A 17815-nucleotide genomic window follows, 5' to 3' on the forward strand; every position below is an offset into this window, starting at 1 on the left:
TTTTATGTATCATAACAACATTTTTCCGATCGGCCAATCGGCGTTAGAAAAAATACAGTTTCTAACACAAACTTTGGCCAAGTGATCTTGGCGTAGCTATTTGTTAGGGGTGTACACGGTCCGGATTGGTCCGGTTCTCTAGAAAATCAGTAATCGGACCATTTTCAACGGTTCTAGAAAATTGGGAACCAGAACCTAACCAATATATGCGTGGAACCTAATCAGAACCAAACTGCAAAACCGGTCCGATTTTGGTTCGGTTTCGGTTCTATTCAATTAGCATTCAAACACTTATTCACAAAATATAAACTCATAAAATTAAAAATTTAAAGCATCAAATAACTCATAATTTATTAAGAATCAAAACCTAATATGGTTCACGAAATACTTGACACTCGACCAAAAAACATTGACAAAAATCACCAATAAAGTAGCCAAAACCACTTATGCAATAATTAAATTCAGCGAGAGAAAAATATTAATGACCCATTATATTTAGGACTAAAATTAAAACTATATCATAAACTATAAAATACAGTCTTAAAGTAAAGAACAACAACTCCAATACCCAAAACATCAATTAAATCAGCAGAACTAACTTATTTCACGTTCAAAAAGTAGACCAATCTCTACACATATATTTATTTTTATATAATTATATTTATATATATATTTCTTTAATTGAGAATCAATAACCAAACCAAAATTAACGGTTCTTATTTTTAACCTGACCACATAATTACAGAACCGAACCAAATAAAACGGTTCGGTCCGAATCGATCCGATTTTACGGTTCGAGCGATTTTCTTAAACACCCCTACTATTTGCTACCTCCTAACGAACTAGTAGATTCGATTCTTTCACCTTACGCAAAACAGATGTGGTAGTGGATTAGTTCACGATGCTAACAAATTGGCCCGAGACATCCTGCATTATAAAAATAATAATACTAATAATCAAGGGATGGAGAAAAAGCTTTTGTAGTAGTTTGTACTGCACTTCGGTGATTCACAAATCTAGAGAGAGAGATGGAGGAATCGCAAGAAATTCTACTGAAGTCGCTGGCGAACTCAGGAGTTGCGATCCCACCAGGCGTGTCTTCGATCAGAGACCTAACGCCGGCGACGTTGTTCTCAATCTGCGCACAGTCGCTCCGCCTCGTCGATGCCACCGCTTCTCTCCCCGCCTCCCTTCCCGACTTGATGGCCGACCGCCTCAAGATCTGCACCGACCTCGCCGCCGCCGTCTCTGACCTGGGTTTCATCGGAGACTTGAGTTTCCACAAGGTACAATTCAATACTCTGTTCGGAATTCCGAGCCAAGTCACATAATATGCGGGCGCATGAGCGTGAAAATGACTTTTAATAATATTCCAAAGTACTAAAAATTAGTAAGAACGAGTATTGAGAGCGCGAGGATGGAGCAAGAATTGAGACTTTGAGCGGGACTAAGATTCCGAGCTAAGTCAACTCATGTGCGTTGGCGCGAGCGAGTGTGAAAGGGTGTTTTGAAAATATTCCAAAGTACTCTAAAATTCGGGAGAGCAAGAATTGAGAGTACGAGGGCTGAACGGGGATTGAGAGCGGGAGCAGAAGCGGAAGGCCCTACTAGAGGATTATGTGACTAAGATTCCAAGATATCATGCGAAAGTCACATGAGCGAGAACGCGCAAGCATGAAAGGGTGTTTCTAAGAGCGTGAGCGCAAAGCGAGAATTGAGAGCGGGAGCAGATGACCCTAATGAAGGATTATGCGATTAAGATTCCGAGATATCATTCGAACTATAAAAGAAATGCAAAATTTCTTGGTATCGCTATCTTTGGTATGGACTAAATGGCACAAAACATAGTGATAGGTTATTCTATATTTGCTTGGGAAATTCTGGTTTTTGATAGAAATGATGGTCTTCCTCAGATTGTCTAGGTTAATTCTTGAATGTGGACTAAACTGGCCAAAAAGAGGAGTTCGGGAAAATTTCTTGATATACATCTCTGTGATATGGACTAGACTACACAAACATAGTGATCGGGGGAAGCCACATAAGATTTCTTTGGTTTTAATTTTTGTGTATTCGCATGTGTACGGTATTTGGTTGGAAATTTAAGTTTTCGATAGCAATTGTGGTGTTCCCCAGATTATCTAGGGTGAGTTTACACACTCCATCAAACCCAACGTTTTTCTTTTGTTGCTCTCCTTTAGTACAGGAACATGAGTGCATTATATAGCTACTTTTTGTCTTTACATGCAAGGCATGGAAGAGACATGTAATACATGAAATGGCAACACCCAAACCACAAGGTCAGAGGGAAAGTCTATGTCAAGTTGTCAACCACCCACCACATGGGTGGTGACTCACATCTCAAAATTAGGTTCATCGATCTCAACACAGTCTGATGGAGCACACATGAAAGGAGTACTGCTATGGGTACCGACGGTACCCATAGGGAAAATGCACCGACGGCCACCGGACGGCCGTCGCCGGTCACCGGACGGCCGATCCGAGCCGTCCATAAATTTTAAAAAATAAAACCGAGTGGCCTTACGCGAGAATCAATGGCATCCGAGGTGTGTAGGGTACTTGATCCGAGCACCCATTTTTCGTGTATATTTGTATATACGTGTATATACACGAAAAAGGGGTACTCGGATCAAGTACCCTACACACCTCGGATGCCATTGATTCTCGCGTTAGGCCACTCGGTTTTATTTTTTAAAATTTTTGGACGGCTCGGATCGGCCGTCCGGTGACCGGAGACGGCCGTCCGGTGGCCGTCGGTGCATTTTCCCTATGGGTACCGTCGGTACCAATAGGATTTCTGCACATGAAAGTGTTCCCCTCAATCCCAAAATGTAGATGCAGAATTATTCCACTTTCACTCTACGTAATTGAGGTCCTTGAGAATTTGATTCTAGTGGTGCACTACCACAAGGAGGCAAGTCACTTCCACTATCTTTAGCAATGCGAGTCACCACCCATGCAGTGGGTGGTTGACATAAACTTTAATTCCCTTCTGACCCTTTGGTTCGGGTTTTGCCACTTCATGTAATACATGTCTCTTCCATGCCTTGCATCCAAAGACAAAAAGTGGCTATATATTGCACCCATGTTCTTGCACTAAGGAGAGCAATAAAGAGAAACGTTTCGTTTGATATAGTGTGTAAACTCTCTTCTCTCTTGGTCTATCTCTTAAGCCTTACCATCAAAAGTGCGAAGATCTTAGAGTGTGGAATAATAAGAGGGCTCTTGTAGTCTCTCTTTTTGACTGGTTGAATACACAAGCAAGTGGGGAGGTTTGTGATCAAGCAACCGATCCAAGTGGGTTGTATATATTTGCTAGAGATATTTGTACAAATCCCTATTAATTCGCTAACATCTAGGTTAAATCTGCGATATGGACTAAACTGCACTAACAAGAGTAGTTAGGGAAAGCTGTATGAGTTTCTCTTGTTCTTTCATCTTCTTCTTCTTTTGGTGCTTACTCTGTGTTTGACGTGGAATTAAGGTTTTCGATAGCAATATGGTCTTCATCTGACTAGTTTGTTGAGAGTGGTAAAAATCGTGCTATATGAGAATCTCTCTTTTGATAGGTTTCTCTGTTAATTGTCAGTGTCTGATGTCAACTGTGGGTTATGATTCTGTGCAAGAAGCAGCTGGTAGACAAGAAGAGTTCCAAGCCCTTGATCCTAGATAAGTAAGTAGCTACTTCTTTGCTATTGAACGGGAATCCCCCATTTCATAGCGCCCGGGGAACGCAAGTTTGATAGAGGAGGTTAAAAAAAAAAGAATACCAGTAGTATCCCTCTTCAAGGTGAACTTAGCACCCAAACAACTTATAAAAACCCAAAATTTCTGCTTTTACTGCAGCTGGATCATCTATGGCCGAACGGTTAGGCAAGACTACGGTGCCTGGGTAAACAGGATGTTTACCCAGGATGTGATCCACTATAAAGAACCAGAACCAGAGTGGCGGTTGTTGAGGTTATGTAGGTCAATATTCAATGGTTTGAAACTGAGGCATGCAGTTATGTTTAGAAGTCATAGCATCCTGGGAAGTAAGTTTCGGACAATTTGTGTGAGACTACATGGGCGTTGGTGTACAAGTTAAAAGGAAAAAGAGAGTCTATAGAAGCTCGTGAAGTTGTGGTCCCATGGATTTTCAGTCCCTGGATTGTGGCATTGGATCTTTTTTTCAGGGTTATTTTATGTGAACTTAGTCAGAGACCCAACTGGTTTTTGGACACAAGGGATTGATTTGGTTCTCTCCATGGTTTCCTGTTAATTCTTTTATACCTCTTTTTTTTTTTTTTTTTGTATTCTCTTGTTGCTTTTGCTTCCTCTTCTGTTGAATCTGGATATGATTTTCTTTTATAATGTTCTCAAATTATTCTTAGTTACAGAATATATTTGTTGCATACGGCAGTTCCTGTATCCATCAGAAGAGGACTTGTATAAGTTGGTGAGATTCTTAGTGAAGAGTCTGTCTGAATTACCAGAAGAACATGGAGAAGCTGCTGACAAAGTGAATATTACTACTGGTACAATAACAAAGGAAAATGACTTTGAGGACTCATCTTCTAAGGAATTGACTGAGAATGCTAATGCTCATAGGGCAGATCTGAATTTTGATGATGCTAGAACCAAATTAGAATATCTGAGATTGAATACTGAACTGCCAGAATCCTCCAGTACCAGGTCTGCAGATACTTTTATCAGTGGATCTCACAAGACTAGTCTTATTCAACAAAGGATTGGCCATAACGAGGAGGATATGAGAAGTGTACAAGATCAAAATGAGTCAATGGAAAGACTTGTGAATTCTGCAATTGAAGCATCCGAAAATGAAGAATCCGGAGGTCCAATGGATGATAAGCATGTTTTAGGGTTTGAGCAGAAACTAATTGATCCAAGAAAGCAATCATCCGAGGTATATGTTTGAGTTAATTCATATTATAAAGAACCCTTGACTTGGCCAGCAGCTGATCTAATGCTACTGATTTACTCGGGTGCATAGCCTGAATTGTGCATGTAGTGAATATTTGTTGTGATTTCGTGCTTCATACAGATGAGACACGAGATTGGGAAATTACGCACTCAAGAAAAAGTGCTGATGGAGGAAACAAGTTCCAAGGCCCTAGAAGTGCAACATCTAGAAGAAGAGCATGAGTTGTTGAAATCAGCTGCACAAATGGCATTTGATGACCAACACACCGCTGAATCGTACATTGTGCAGCTCAACGAGCAAGTAGATGCAATAAGGAATCATCTTATCGAATTAGAGAGACAACGGTAGGATTTTGTTGTTCTCGTAGCTCCCATCGAAATGTATGTGTTGTAATCAGGAAAGGATTGGCCTGTGATTCCTTATTTTACTTACGCGTGCGCTGTGGTTACAATGTATGAACGCTCTTAAGTAATGCCGGCAAGCAGATGCAAATATCGATTTCCTTATTTGACTTTGCAGGGATATTCTCATAAAGCCGTTGGGAGAGAAAAGGAGAAGCCTTGAGGAGGCTCTATCTGCAGCAAAACCCGAGGCTGCAGGAAAGCTGAAAAAATTGAAAGAGATTGAGCTGGAAATAGAAGCTGTCCTGTCTGAAACTAAAAAGAGGTACGTTGACAACAATAATGTGTTATGAATACTTATGTGAGTGCGACAAAGCTCTTGCTTTCCGTGCTCTTCCTGTAGGGTGAAGCCAATAGTTTCTTCAATTCTAGCCTTTCCTTCTGAGCAAAGTTTCAATAACTAGAAGAATAGTGTTACATATGCAGGCATGCGGCACAGAAATGGAGTTTTGTGTGTTTTGAGAACATAAAAGTTTCCCCTTCTTTCATTTAGACCTTGTTATGAACAACATTTTTTCCCTTCATATTTGTTGATATTTTCACCTCTAGTTGAGGCCTACTTCGTGGATTACTGAAACAATCCACTTCAGGTTTCTATTGAAGCTGTAATGACTTAATTACTTTAATTGCAGGTGGCTTCAGTTTATTTGTTTCTTAGGCAATTAAATGGAAATTTACAGAGATTGTTAGTAATATGCTGGTAAATACGATAATGAATAATGACCACATCAACAAACGTTGGACAGGGTGATGAGCTTACATTGCTAATTGCACGTGGCATGAATATTTATCATTTATTGGTTGTACATTTAATGGCTTACTTAACAGGCCATATATAGGAAGATATACCGTTTGTTATGTCCTTTACAAGGTGTTTATTCTGCGACCCCGAAGTTCAAACTTCCAAACTATTGCTCTGCAAAGACTGCTGAGTTGTACATGTATAGAAGGACAAGACTAGCCTAATACCCGTAGACTGTTTTAGACAGCTTGCAGAATAATTAAGGCCTGGTTTGGATGACTCTATCCATCTATAGAGTTCAAATTAGGTTTCTAATCTTGAGTTGGTTGCTTAAACTGTAATCTCTTGAATGGGGTGCCTTGGCATGTCATAGGGAAGAGGAACATTCTAAACTGTCAGCAGATCTTGACAATCAGCCCAAACTGGCATCTAGAAGATCCTATATTCAGCGCATCACCGAGATCACAAAGAATAGTCGGAAACAGGATGCAGACATAGAGCGTATTTTGAAAGAAACCAGGGAGCTTCAATTGGAGAGTAATTCTATCCAAGAACGCCTACACCGAACATATGCAGTGGTGGACGAGACAGTTTTCAGGTATTACATAAAATGGGTCTAAAGTCCCTCCTATAGCCACATATTTGCTGGGTTTTTTTTTTATTTTCGTTATTATTTATATTTTCTTGTGGGGGTGGGGTCGGGTGGGTGTTTGGCCTCATTGAAGGTAACATCTTCTAGTCAAGTGGATTCTTTGCAAAATTGTTTTGCACCCAGTTAAATACGTTTTTCTTTCTCTGGGTAGGAAGGCAAAACCATTTTCTGTTGTCCGCTTTTGCCCAATATAAGCAGTATGTTTATGCAGGGAAGCAAAGAAAGACATGGTGGGGCGGCAAGCTTATAGGCTCCTAAGTAGCATTCACGAGAGCTTTGAGCAGATCTCGGATAAAATTCTGACCACCGATAGACTACAAAGAGAGGCAGATGAACACGAAGCCAAACTCTCAGCCTTGGCCCGCCGAAGCTTTAATGTTGACAAACTAAAAGCTGATCTTGATGCCATCAGGAGAGAGAATGAGTTTCTAGAGCACCGCCTCTGTAATTCTTAAAATCCGATGTTTTCTGATCTCATAGACCTTATACCTGTAATTGTAGATCAAACTTACCTGCAAAAAAGGTGTTATTTTGATGATGTAAAACCGTATAGTCATTGTAAGTGTTCATTCAGATTGACCATCGTTCCCATTGCTCTTCCCATGTGTGATGACTTTGCTTAGACGTATCAATTTCAAGCTTCTGGTCATTGCTGGGTCCGTCTTGGAATTGGATTTGGTTGCTTTAAGTCAGTTTGCATTTTATCCCAAAGAGTTAAATGTATATGATATTTGCCTCTTGTTCACAAATTCTGCTGTGAAAACATCAGTTGAGAGGTAATTCCTTTGTGTTTGGTTCTTACTCTGTATCCAAAATGCACAGAGACGAGCATAAGCACAGTTTTTTAGATAAATTGCTTAAGTGGATTCTTCCCTAGCCTTCTTCAAAATTCAAATGCCCACGCACATGTTAGATCCAAACACAAACTTTTCAACAAACTCAGCATTTTGCTTGGGCCACAGAAAGTAGAACCTATGTGAGAAAAAAAAGACTCCACAAACATGCCAAAACAAGAAGACTTAAAACTCTTAACAAAAGCTTCTAAACACTACATAAGCTTTTATAAGTAACAACAAAAAATATGTAGGAGTACTAATTTTCTTCTACCGATTACAAAGTCACCGACAACTCTCGCTACCAAAACTTGATATAAGTTGGACATTAGATGGGAAAGAACCCGACATCCCACCGATTCTGACGTTGACCTCAAAATGGAAAAACTGCAAAGACAAAGTCCAGCCGGGCAAAATGCAATCGAAACCACCATGAGCGAGAAAGCCTACACCTCTCTTCTATGAACTTAAAAGTTTTCAACATCAAATGAGTCAAATGACCAGTGAACATATACTCTTTACTAGCGCATAAACTACTCTAAAATATTCAAGGCCGCCGTTCTATTTACACTCAGATCATCCTCAATGAACACTTGTATAATTGTCTAAGGAACCAAAAGTTGGGATTCCAATTAATTGCACGTTGAGGCTATTGATAACCCCCGTAGTTTTCCCACAGTAGCATAATACTGTCACAAATGCGGATGACCAGTTGAAGTAGCAGCCATGGTCTGGGTTGGATGATAAATTCCAGCCGGCGGAGGTGGGAAAGCAGCGTGCTGCCCTGGAGGAAGGTGGTTGTAGAAAGCGTTGGCATGCAAGATCTCTCTGCCAGGTGCAGGAAGCCAGAGAAGCGGGCCTTCACCCTGATTCAAACAGAATGAACAAAGCAGCAGTTAAAAGAATGTGGTATAAAATTGAAAGGAATGAATGAAAAGCGTGAGGAACAGCCAGATACTCTATGATAGAAAACAGGCTATGACGTAGAAATCAAAATACGAGGAGAGGTTATCTTTTGGCATCCCTGTAGATCTTGTGTTAATGAAGTGCTTATTATTTATGCACCTATTAAACAAGTTTAGAGCAGAAAATGTATGATAACCGGAAAGATTCCAATAAGTTGCAAAAGAAAGACAAGTAGAAGGTTTTAACTCTGCCCCATAAGATAATCAACAACACATGTTTTGCAGTCCACAATAAATGATTGAGAAATTATCCTACCAAGTTACCATACTTTCACTACTTAGGACTGGTAAATCCATAAAGAAGCATACATATGGAAAAAATATAGTAGTACAAAAGCAGATATAAAAAGGCTATTCCTCTAACGTATGCCAGATAAAAAGGAAATTCCTCTTACGTCAATATATGGCTCGTTAGGTATGTTGTGAAAATAATATCTGGTTCTTCCAAGCAAAGCAATGAAGCATAGTGGCAAACTAGCAAAATCAAAATTATTATGTCTTCGCAGATAGAACAGAACACCATAAAAATAAAGCTTTCACGTTACAATAGCAGGTCAAATAAAACCAATTTCATAATTGTGTAGTGAGTAGGCTATTGAATTAGGGAATAAACCTGTGGGACTGTTGAGTAAACACTGTTCTCCTTCAACCCAGGTGCCGCAATTTCTTCACTGCCAGTAGAATTTCCAGAAGTCGCAGCTGGACTAGGGCTGTATGAATTATAGCCAGATGGAACTCCAAATCGGGGAAGATTGTCTGCGCTAACTCCTGGCTTCCCCTGCGGAACAGAGAATTTAGTCCCCGGGACTGGTGGTGGTGGTGATAGAAATGCATTTCCTGTTGAAGTCTGCTGAGGTGACCCACCGGGTCCTAAAAGTTGTTGTGCATTTGAGGCCACAAAAAATGAGGGAAAATAGGGGCCAAATGGAAAGTAGTAGGGAGGGTAAGGCTGCCGGAAAACAGGAAATGGTGGAGGAGATAACGGAATAGAACTGTGTCCAACACCTGCAGGTTGAGTAGCAGTTTGTGTTGTAGCTGATGTAGATGAAACTGTTGAATTTCCACTCTACAATTGAACAAAGGTGAGAACAGATTAGAAAAAGCAAATAACAATAGCATTGGAAACAAAACTGGTGGTATTGGTCTGTTTAGTTTAACATCATTTGATCAGCGAATGAAAAACTAGGGGTTTTCCATGTGTTGGAATAAATGAAAACCAAGTTAAGTTTGGTGTTTGTGCATATGGCGTCCTTTTTTATTAGGTGGGAACTGTGGGGAGGGAGGTTGAAGAAAAATGATCTCTAGGTACGTTTGGGAGTACCCTCAATAGAACGAAACTCCATACTGAGCATGTGGGAATTACATATCCACTGCAACTCTTAAGTACAAGAGGACTAAGCAACAAGAACTTCAACATGTGTCCTCAAAAAGCTATCCATGACCCCAAAACCTAAAATCGTCAAAAGTGTGATTTTAAGCAACAGAATCATGCTTGTAAAGTTGAGGCATTAACCCATGCTATGACACTTGCACAGGCAAAAAAAAATCACCCAAAATAGACCATAAGACCAGCCTTCCATTTAAATGACCCTAGAATTCGGAGTAAAAATGAAAAGTACACTCCATCCATTAAATTTAATAGAGGAGATTGATAAAAAAAAACTATCGCACCACGGAATAGGTACTTAAAGTAATAGCATAACAATGACTTGGTAATATAACGGTATAACCATACATGTAAAGAAAAATGAAGCTTGTTGCAACAAAAACGACACAAAAGACAGAAAAGCAGTAACAGAAAGAGAGTGGTAAGGCACGAAAGATCACATGCCTGAGTCTCAGCTCCTTCATATTGTACAAGCTGGCTCCCTAGCACGGGTTGAATGAAAGGAAAGCCATAGTGAGGGCCCATGTGAACAAATGGATACTGAAGACCTCCTTGAGAAAACATAATATCCTGTTTTGAATGGTCATATATCGGAGCTAGGCCTGAAGACACGTCTTTCAGATGTGCCTTACTGTCGGGCACATGTGGCAGAGAATGTGAATTATCAAGATAATCTCCTTCTCGAGCACTTGAGGATACATTTAGGTTGCTGCAGCCAATCGTTATTAATACAAAAGCGAGATCAGAAAGTGACAGATTCACAAAAACAATCACAACGCACCTAAATTCACTGATGGATATTCCCATATGCCAAAAAGCAAACATTTTCAAATGAGAGACCCTAGGTCCTCCAGCAGAAAATATAGCAATAATCTTCACATATCCAATGTACACAACAAAACTTGAAAAGTGTTCTACAACAAGAAAACAAATTCACAATTAATACACACTCTATACAAATGTGTTTTGCCTTCAAAAGCCTCCAAAACCTCATTTCTAATTTTCTAGATTTTTGATTTTTTTGTAATTCTTTGAAATTTCTAGAGGAAAGGGCAACGTGGGAGTGGGAACTAACTACTCTCCCCCACTTCCCCTTTTAAAGGGAATTTGTTTAACTGCAACTTACTTTGGTGTCTATTTTCATTTTTGGTTCCTTGGTGTTTGGTGTTTAGTTTGTAGTGGGGGTTTGTTATGTATACATACCAGTGAAATCTTCAAGCTTCTCTAAATTTTTACGTCCAATTTTAATTGTTTAACTTTATTGCTGGTTTGGGTGTGCATGGATATCTGCATATGCATATGTAGTTCTCAATTTCAAATATTCATGCCTTAATTTCTCGACATTGCTATGCATTTTTCCCTACTAACATTATGCCCGCTCAGTGCCCAACACAACATGAAAGAATATTGATGTAAACTTTCTTCTATTGTCCCGCGCATTGAACGGGGTCAAACGCTAGTACTTTATATAAACCAAACCAAACCAAACCGAGCCTTATGTCCCAATCATTTGGGGTGGGGAAAAAAAAAGAAAACAAATACCACCAACTAAAATAGAACTAAGAGCACAAGAGAGCCAAAAGTATCAAAGATATCCCTAGAGGCTATACTGACCTCAGTGAAGTTTCACTAGCAGCTTTGTCATTCTCAAGAAGGAATTCAGGGACAGGCACAGGCAAAGAGTCATTGGAGTCCTCTGGGTTGTTACCACTGTTTAGACTCTGCTCAAAATCCAGACTTCCAAAAGTCAATCCATTCTTAATATCTTCAGGGACTTGGAGATGATCAGGAAAAATAACAGCCTGGTGACAAGAAATTTTTAACTTTTCTAGATTCATATCAAGCTTTGAGATTGCATCTTTCAAAACAGACACTTCTTGTTCAGGAAAGGACTCAGAACCGCCTTCCAATGCCAAAGCTACAGCTTCAGATGCAACCACTGTTTGAAAGCATGAAATGAACAACATTAAAAACAACACTTTACAAGGATATGATACATTGCAAGAGATGAAAAGATGACAGATTCGTGAATTTGGCTAACAAGGTAATAAAGGATGAAAATTTGTGAAACTACTGAAGAAATACAGCCAAATAGTTTTACTTGGTAAGTGCCTTGCAAGTACAAGTCGCTAGGGTGACTCCCACCAAGAGCAAAAATCATAGGAGACACTCTCACCACCAGCGAAAACACAAATATGTTTTAGGCTTCTACACTTTCATGTGATACTCAATAAGTGGAAACAAAGGTCAAGATTAAAAAACATTTGACTGACTATAAATCCAAGATACACAATTTTTAACATTCTGGATAAAAGGGAAAAAAAAGCATAGCAGTGATAGCACTCGTTATTGATTATTCATTACTAGAAGCAGAACATGATAAAACATGACTCAACAGAAAAAACTGGGATTTAATTATTTAGTTCTTTGCAATATTATTAGATGACGAAGAAATACAGTAATTAAAAACACACACAAGCTCAGGATTAGAAATGTGGGTGAGAACACACCTTTTTTCCAAAATTACTAGGAAAATATGTGAAGTGTAATGATGACATAATGATACCTTCGGAGAGGCCAACGAGTTGGGATGATTGGCCATCTATGACAGAGATGACTTCCGAAGTAGTTGTAGGTGATGATTGAGAATGCTCTGAAGGCTCATTCTTTTCGAAAATCAGGGATTCTTGTAGCACTGTGTTCACACAGGTCACATCTCCCAAGGTTGCTTGAACACTATTTGCTATGGTATGTTCCGCAATTGATCCGTTCACAGCTGGGCAACTGGCACCAGATTTGGAAGCAATCCTTTGGCTGCTTACTTCGTCTTTGATTGCACCAACACCAGGGTTTCGGGAATTGAGAGGCGGCACCACCACAGGATCTGAAGCAGAGAAGTAGACACCAAACACAGAGTTAGTTAAGCAGGCCAAGAGGTGAAAATGCGGATGACCCCTTTCCCTTGTTCAACTCCAACACCAGCCACAAGAGTGGGAGAGGAGGGGGAGTTTGTTTGACAGAAAAAGTTTGTAAATAGGCATTGTTTACAAGCACCCAAAACCAATATATACCTCTACAAATATTACATGTAATACCTGCAGACTGATGGAGGGCATGCTCATGGCCAGAACTCCCATTCGGAATACTTGTGGGCCCACTGACTGAAATGTTTGAAGAACTGTAACATAAAACAAACTCCAAATTGAAGCACAAAGTTTTTGCAACGTCATGGGTCATTTGGCTAAATAAATGAAGATGATGCAACTTGAAATTCAAATCAACATGTTTACATTGTGACACGAGAGTTCGTGTTCTTTTCTGTTTTCTCTGGAACTGTCGGAAGGGGGTTAAAACCTCTCTCCACGCGGTTATTGACTCCATTTTCCTTTGGGGCACTCGCATTCCTTCCACCACCGGCACCTAGTAGTGATAGGCCAACAAAATGCAAACGCAAAACACATAAGATAAGAAAAAACAGAGAAGGGGGAATAATATTTTGATATGCAGATATCAGAGACTGCAAATTTAAGTTGAAAAAAATCTGTAACACTAGGACTTAAAAACAAGAAGCTCTTGGTCTCACCCTCTAAGACACATAATCAACTGCATCAAATGCAAGATGATATTAAGATCAAACTATTTTGCTTCTCACAGTGATTCCATGTGCAGAATGAAACGGGCAATAATGAAAAACTTTTAAAAGAGCAGAAAGAAGGCAAACATATTTGAGATTTCTCCTCAACCACTGGTTCATCATCTACAATTGCCAGTAACGTGTCAAATGTGAACTTAGTAATTTACAACAAATAGCTCTAGGGAGGTCATTGCTTCAACCAGAAGGCTAGATAAGTTAAAGCAGTCACCATCAACGTGGATCTTGAAGTCGCTCAAATGCCTAACCCCAAAGAAATGAATTATGCCCTATTCACCTTATCAACTTTTTTGAAAACTAAATTACACCATTATAAGGGCACCAATCAATGACGCACCAGGGAAAAGAAAAACAAATTTTAAGATCTGAGGTAACAAGTATGAATCCAACAGAAATGGGTAAGTTGAAGTTCAAATGAAAGTGGGCATACCATGATAAATAGTGGAAGAATAGTGTCCTCGACCACCCCTAAACCCCCGCCCCTGTGTTCCCATTCTCCACCTGGATTCTTCAGATATTCTGCTGTTCACATTCTGCATTGATAAAACACTAACTAATTGACGGACAAGCTGGCTAGACCTAAAAACAATAAGCTGTCTGGAAATGCATTAGCATCCCAAATGGAGACCAAAATATGCATATGGATTCTCTTTAATTTTTCTCCAAGTTGGATGATATAACCGGTATTACAAAAATTACGGCGCTACAAATCAACTATATACAGTATATGAGGACACTTACCCGTCAGATAGCGTCGAAGTCTTAGCTAGAATTTTAGTAATCAACCAATGATTCAAACAGATATGAAAATAGCAACTAACAGAAGAACACATATTTGAACAAGTATATTAGGCTGCATCAAGAAGCTTTAGAATATTTCAATTTTGAGAGCTGACGAACACGAGTAAAACTCGTGAAGCGGCGCCCCAAAGCCAAGTATGGACACAAGTTACTTATTTGGACCAACAACAGAACCAAAACCCGTCGCGCAGAAGGTTATAAAATTCAAGTGAACATTTCATCAGCCCTCTAACCACTTTGTAAATAAAAGGATAAGAGTTATGCTGATGTCTGATAGTGTCTGCCACTAACCCAGGCGTAGAAGTCAAAACTAAACAAACGAACAGCAACTATAAACCTCAAACTAAGTCATCTTCTACTAGTAAAGGGGAAAGGAATATCTGCTTGGTCTTTAACACAAAGAAACAGTGCTCGGTAGTACAGCTCACCGGTTTTTTGAGATCGCGTTTCTTTTTGACCTCCTGAAATGTGTCTGCAAGATCAAACAGAACATTATTATCCTCAAGAATTTTCCGGGAGAAAACAAGTTTCACAATCAAGTAACTGTTAGATAATCCCTATGCATCACAAGACCAATTACCACTTCCATATGTTGGAGAGTTCAAAGAACAGAATAAATGATATAAAGGATGGAAACACAAGATTTTGTGAAGTCATAATACATGTTCCCAAAGATATATTGAGATAATGCTGCATGGCACAAAAAAGATATGTGAAGTGCAAACCCAGGTTCTCGTAATCACTTGACAAAACAAACTACACAGCCTACTTGATGGTTGATACTTGATACAATAGGCTAATTAATATTTTAATGACACCATAGGCTACTTATTTAGTGATCTCCAAGGTTACAATAATGGAAAACTATTATGATGTGGAAGGCAAGGCACATCGGGAGATAAATCATAGTCTCTCTCTCCATATACATAAGTTTGTTCTTTCAATTCATCAGTGAACAGTTCTTATTTCTTTCTGGTAAATTTTCTTGCTATCCATTCATTACATCAACTCTTCAAGTACTCAGGTTTAAGGTGTGTATTATGGGGGGACACCTGATACTCCCGACTTTGATTCCACTATTGCAAGGCTCGGATATGAAAGTTGAAGCCCTTTAAAAGGTTTACCGACATCTTACAAATACAGCGCCATTCAACTAAGTATTAATGTCTTCGTTAACAACTCATTCAGCTCTCCAACAACACCCTAAATAGCATTAGGTTACCTAACAAAACCTTCAAAGAAAAAATACACAACCAAAAGAAAGTATGCGCAGAAAAATCCAAGCTTATCTTGTGGAGATACAAACATACTGATCAAAAACCTCACCCAACAATCAGGATTATGAACTGCAAAAACTAGCTGCGTCATGTAACAGCCAATTGCCGGCACAGACAAGTACAAATGCATACATTAATCCAATCACAAGAATTAACGAATATTTCGTGGATTTGTGACAAAACACAATGCCATGTGGTCTCAATACTAATTTTGCAGGATCAACAATGAGCCAACTGAAGATGTAAAACACAAAAATGGAACCATCCATTCAATTCCAACACAATTTGGAGTTTCTTGTAAAATATATAACAGCCATCAGACAACTTAAAGGCAGAGATAACAAGTCTTAAAGAAGCAAAAAGAGGCCAGGCAGAAATATACCAAAAAGACCGGGATTCCTAACAGCAACAAGTGAAAACAAAATAAAAACATACAAGATAACTTGTAGCCAAACAACACAACATTCAACAAATTGGCTGAGTATTGCCGAGATAATGGCCTGCAAAACAGTGACGACCCTAGCCATAAAATTACACCATATCATATACACAAGGCCTCATTTGTCCGTAGAATAACTATTTAGGGATTGAGGCAAATTAGTTAAACTGCCGTACGTTGAACAGGATAATTAACGCGATAAGCCACTGACCCTTTCCTATTCACTCATTTAGTCCTATATTTATGCTAAGCTAAGCTAATATCATCAGGAAAGTGGTAATAGCTAGTTCACCCTCTGGACCATCACCGCTCTATATCCAAAAATCCAAAATAATCGACTTTCCTTCATTGTATTCTTTGTCCCATGCAAACCATACATAGTATAAGTAATCATGCTCCGTGAATTCTCATCCATTATACGTGGATCCACTTATTGCTTAAAACTACTCCAGAAATCAAACGTGCCCTACTAGAATTCCATACCAGGCAGAAAACGAAAAACAAAATAATAATAAAAAGTATAAGTGAGTTTAGTCTAAATTAAATGCTCTCAAAGGCAGTTGCTATTATTTTCGTTTTAGTTACTTTTTAAGCTTTTTGTCATAATTTTTACATTAGTCATTCGCCTCTATGCGGGGAATCACAAAGGAATAAAAGAAGGTACGAAAATATACACCAAAGTTGAGAAAAAGTTCTTATGAGACTACACGACACGAGGACAGTGAACAGTGAAAACTGTCTTTTTCAGATTTTTTTTGGACTTAAAGTGAACTTTATGCGACTTTCTTGTCATAATTTTTTACTTTGTATATTCCATCCCTCAAGACGAACAATTAATCTAAAATACTTGACCCGAATCAGTAAAAAATTAAGAGACAACAACAAAATATGTAAATTTAAACACGGAAAATTTAAGCCAAAGGGGACTACTCCTACATTACACATATACATGTATACTTGTATAAACATGAACAGAGAAGATACGAATTATACCAAGATACAGTAGCCTCTGAGCGGTTTCGTCAGGATCCATGTTGCATTCTTTGAGCATTAAGAAAATATCCTCATCGCTGTGCTTCGCCGCGATCTCCTTAATGTCGTGGATCGTTTTCCGTACACTGCTCGGAATCAAAACCCTAGACCCGCCGCTGTTGCTGCTGCTGCTCATGTTTCGCAGGACAGAGAGATAGGAACCGAGAGGACTGCAGAGATTGGTCAAGCAACCCTACAAACTATTCAACATTCATGGGCGTGTATGTGCGCGCATGTGTGTCGAACAAACATCAATGTGCATGTACAGAGCTGGATGACGGCATGGGAGGCGGAGGTTTTGGAAGGGTTAGGGTTTGTTTCGGGGAAAGGACACAACAATGATGTGGGTATGGAGGAGAAGGGTACAGAGAGAGAGAGAGAGGACAATTGCCCCTGGTGAGAGAGAGACTGCCGGTGGGGTATTTTATACAGGGGGCTCGCTTTTAGGGTTTTCCCCCATCCCTTTGCAAGCTTTAATAAAATTCCGGATTTTGGAAAATAAAGGAAGAAAGTGTTTTAACAGTTTACTATTGAGATTTGAAAATTTTCCAAAATACCCCCATACTTTTCAACCTGATCAGGTTTGAGATTTTAAAGTGTAATAAGTGAAAAGAGATAGATAAAGAATTTTGTCCGTTCCAGAAATTTTTTTAAAAAATAAGTATTTATTTACAAATTTCAAGCTTAAAAAT

At 39.2% G+C, this 17815-nt stretch overlaps 2 protein-coding genes across 3 annotated transcripts; one reads left to right on the plus strand and one right to left on the minus strand.

Moving 5' to 3' along the window:
* Positions 1-963: 963 nt before the first annotated feature.
* Positions 964-7387, plus strand: LOC131321919 (uncharacterized). Its single transcript, XM_058352946.1, has 6 exons — positions 964-1286; positions 4421-4924; positions 5063-5286; positions 5462-5608; positions 6459-6683; positions 6949-7387. The coding sequence occupies exons 1-6, from the start codon at positions 1029-1031 to the stop codon at positions 7190-7192; spliced, it is 1602 nt and encodes a 533-aa protein (XP_058208929.1). The 5' UTR covers positions 964-1028; the 3' UTR covers positions 7193-7387.
* A 352-nt stretch (positions 7388-7739) lies between these two features.
* On the minus strand, positions 7740-17587 carry LOC131321918 (GBF-interacting protein 1-like). 2 transcript variants are annotated; one of them, XM_058352945.1, is made up of 10 exons: positions 17085-17587; positions 14804-14847; positions 14005-14107; positions 13213-13342; positions 13018-13100; positions 12489-12749; positions 11537-11861; positions 10367-10631; positions 9149-9601; positions 7740-8436 (listed from the first exon to the last, which is right to left on the minus strand). In XM_058352945.1, exons 1-10 carry the CDS (start codon positions 17257-17259, stop codon positions 8263-8265), a joined length of 2013 nt encoding a protein of 670 aa, XP_058208928.1. In that variant the 5' UTR covers positions 17260-17587; the 3' UTR covers positions 7740-8262. The 2 variants fall into 2 exon arrangements, with proteins under 2 accessions (XP_058208928.1, XP_058208927.1); XM_058352944.1 differs by having other exon boundaries at positions 12489-12806; positions 17085-17586.
* Positions 17588-17815: the final 228 nt, after the last annotated feature.

Source organism: Rhododendron vialii, chromosome 4a (assembly GCF_030253575.1).
Source record: "Rhododendron vialii isolate Sample 1 chromosome 4a, ASM3025357v1".
Taxonomy (NCBI): domain Eukaryota; kingdom Viridiplantae; phylum Streptophyta; class Magnoliopsida; order Ericales; family Ericaceae; genus Rhododendron; species Rhododendron vialii.

What these genes read in the sequence shown, in the direction of transcription:
- LOC131321919 (XM_058352946.1), top strand. Translation starts at nt 1,029, where the DNA reads ATGGAGGAATCGCAAGAAATTCTACTGAAGTCGCTGGCGAACTCAGGA. An exon ending in GAGACTTGAGTTTCCACAAG is followed by an intron (nt 1,287 to 4,420) that starts GTACAATTCAAT and finishes TGCATACGGCAG; the next exon opens with TTCCTGTATCCATCAGAAGA. An exon ending in CAAGAAAGCAATCATCCGAG is followed by an intron (nt 4,925 to 5,062) that starts GTATATGTTTGA and finishes TGCTTCATACAG; the next exon opens with ATGAGACACGAGATTGGGAA.
- LOC131321918 (XM_058352944.1), bottom strand. Translation starts at nt 17,259, where the DNA reads ATGAGCAGCAGCAGCAACAGCGGCGGGTCTAGGGTTTTGATTCCGAGC. An exon ending in TTCTTCCACTATTTATCATG is followed by an intron (nt 13,343 to 14,004) that starts GTATGCCCACTT and finishes TATCACTACTAG; the next exon opens with GTGCCGGTGGTGGAAGGAAT. An exon ending in GCTAGTGAAACTTCACTGAG is followed by an intron (nt 10,632 to 11,536) that starts GTCAGTATAGCC and finishes GATTGGCTGCAG; the next exon opens with CAACCTAAATGTATCCTCAA.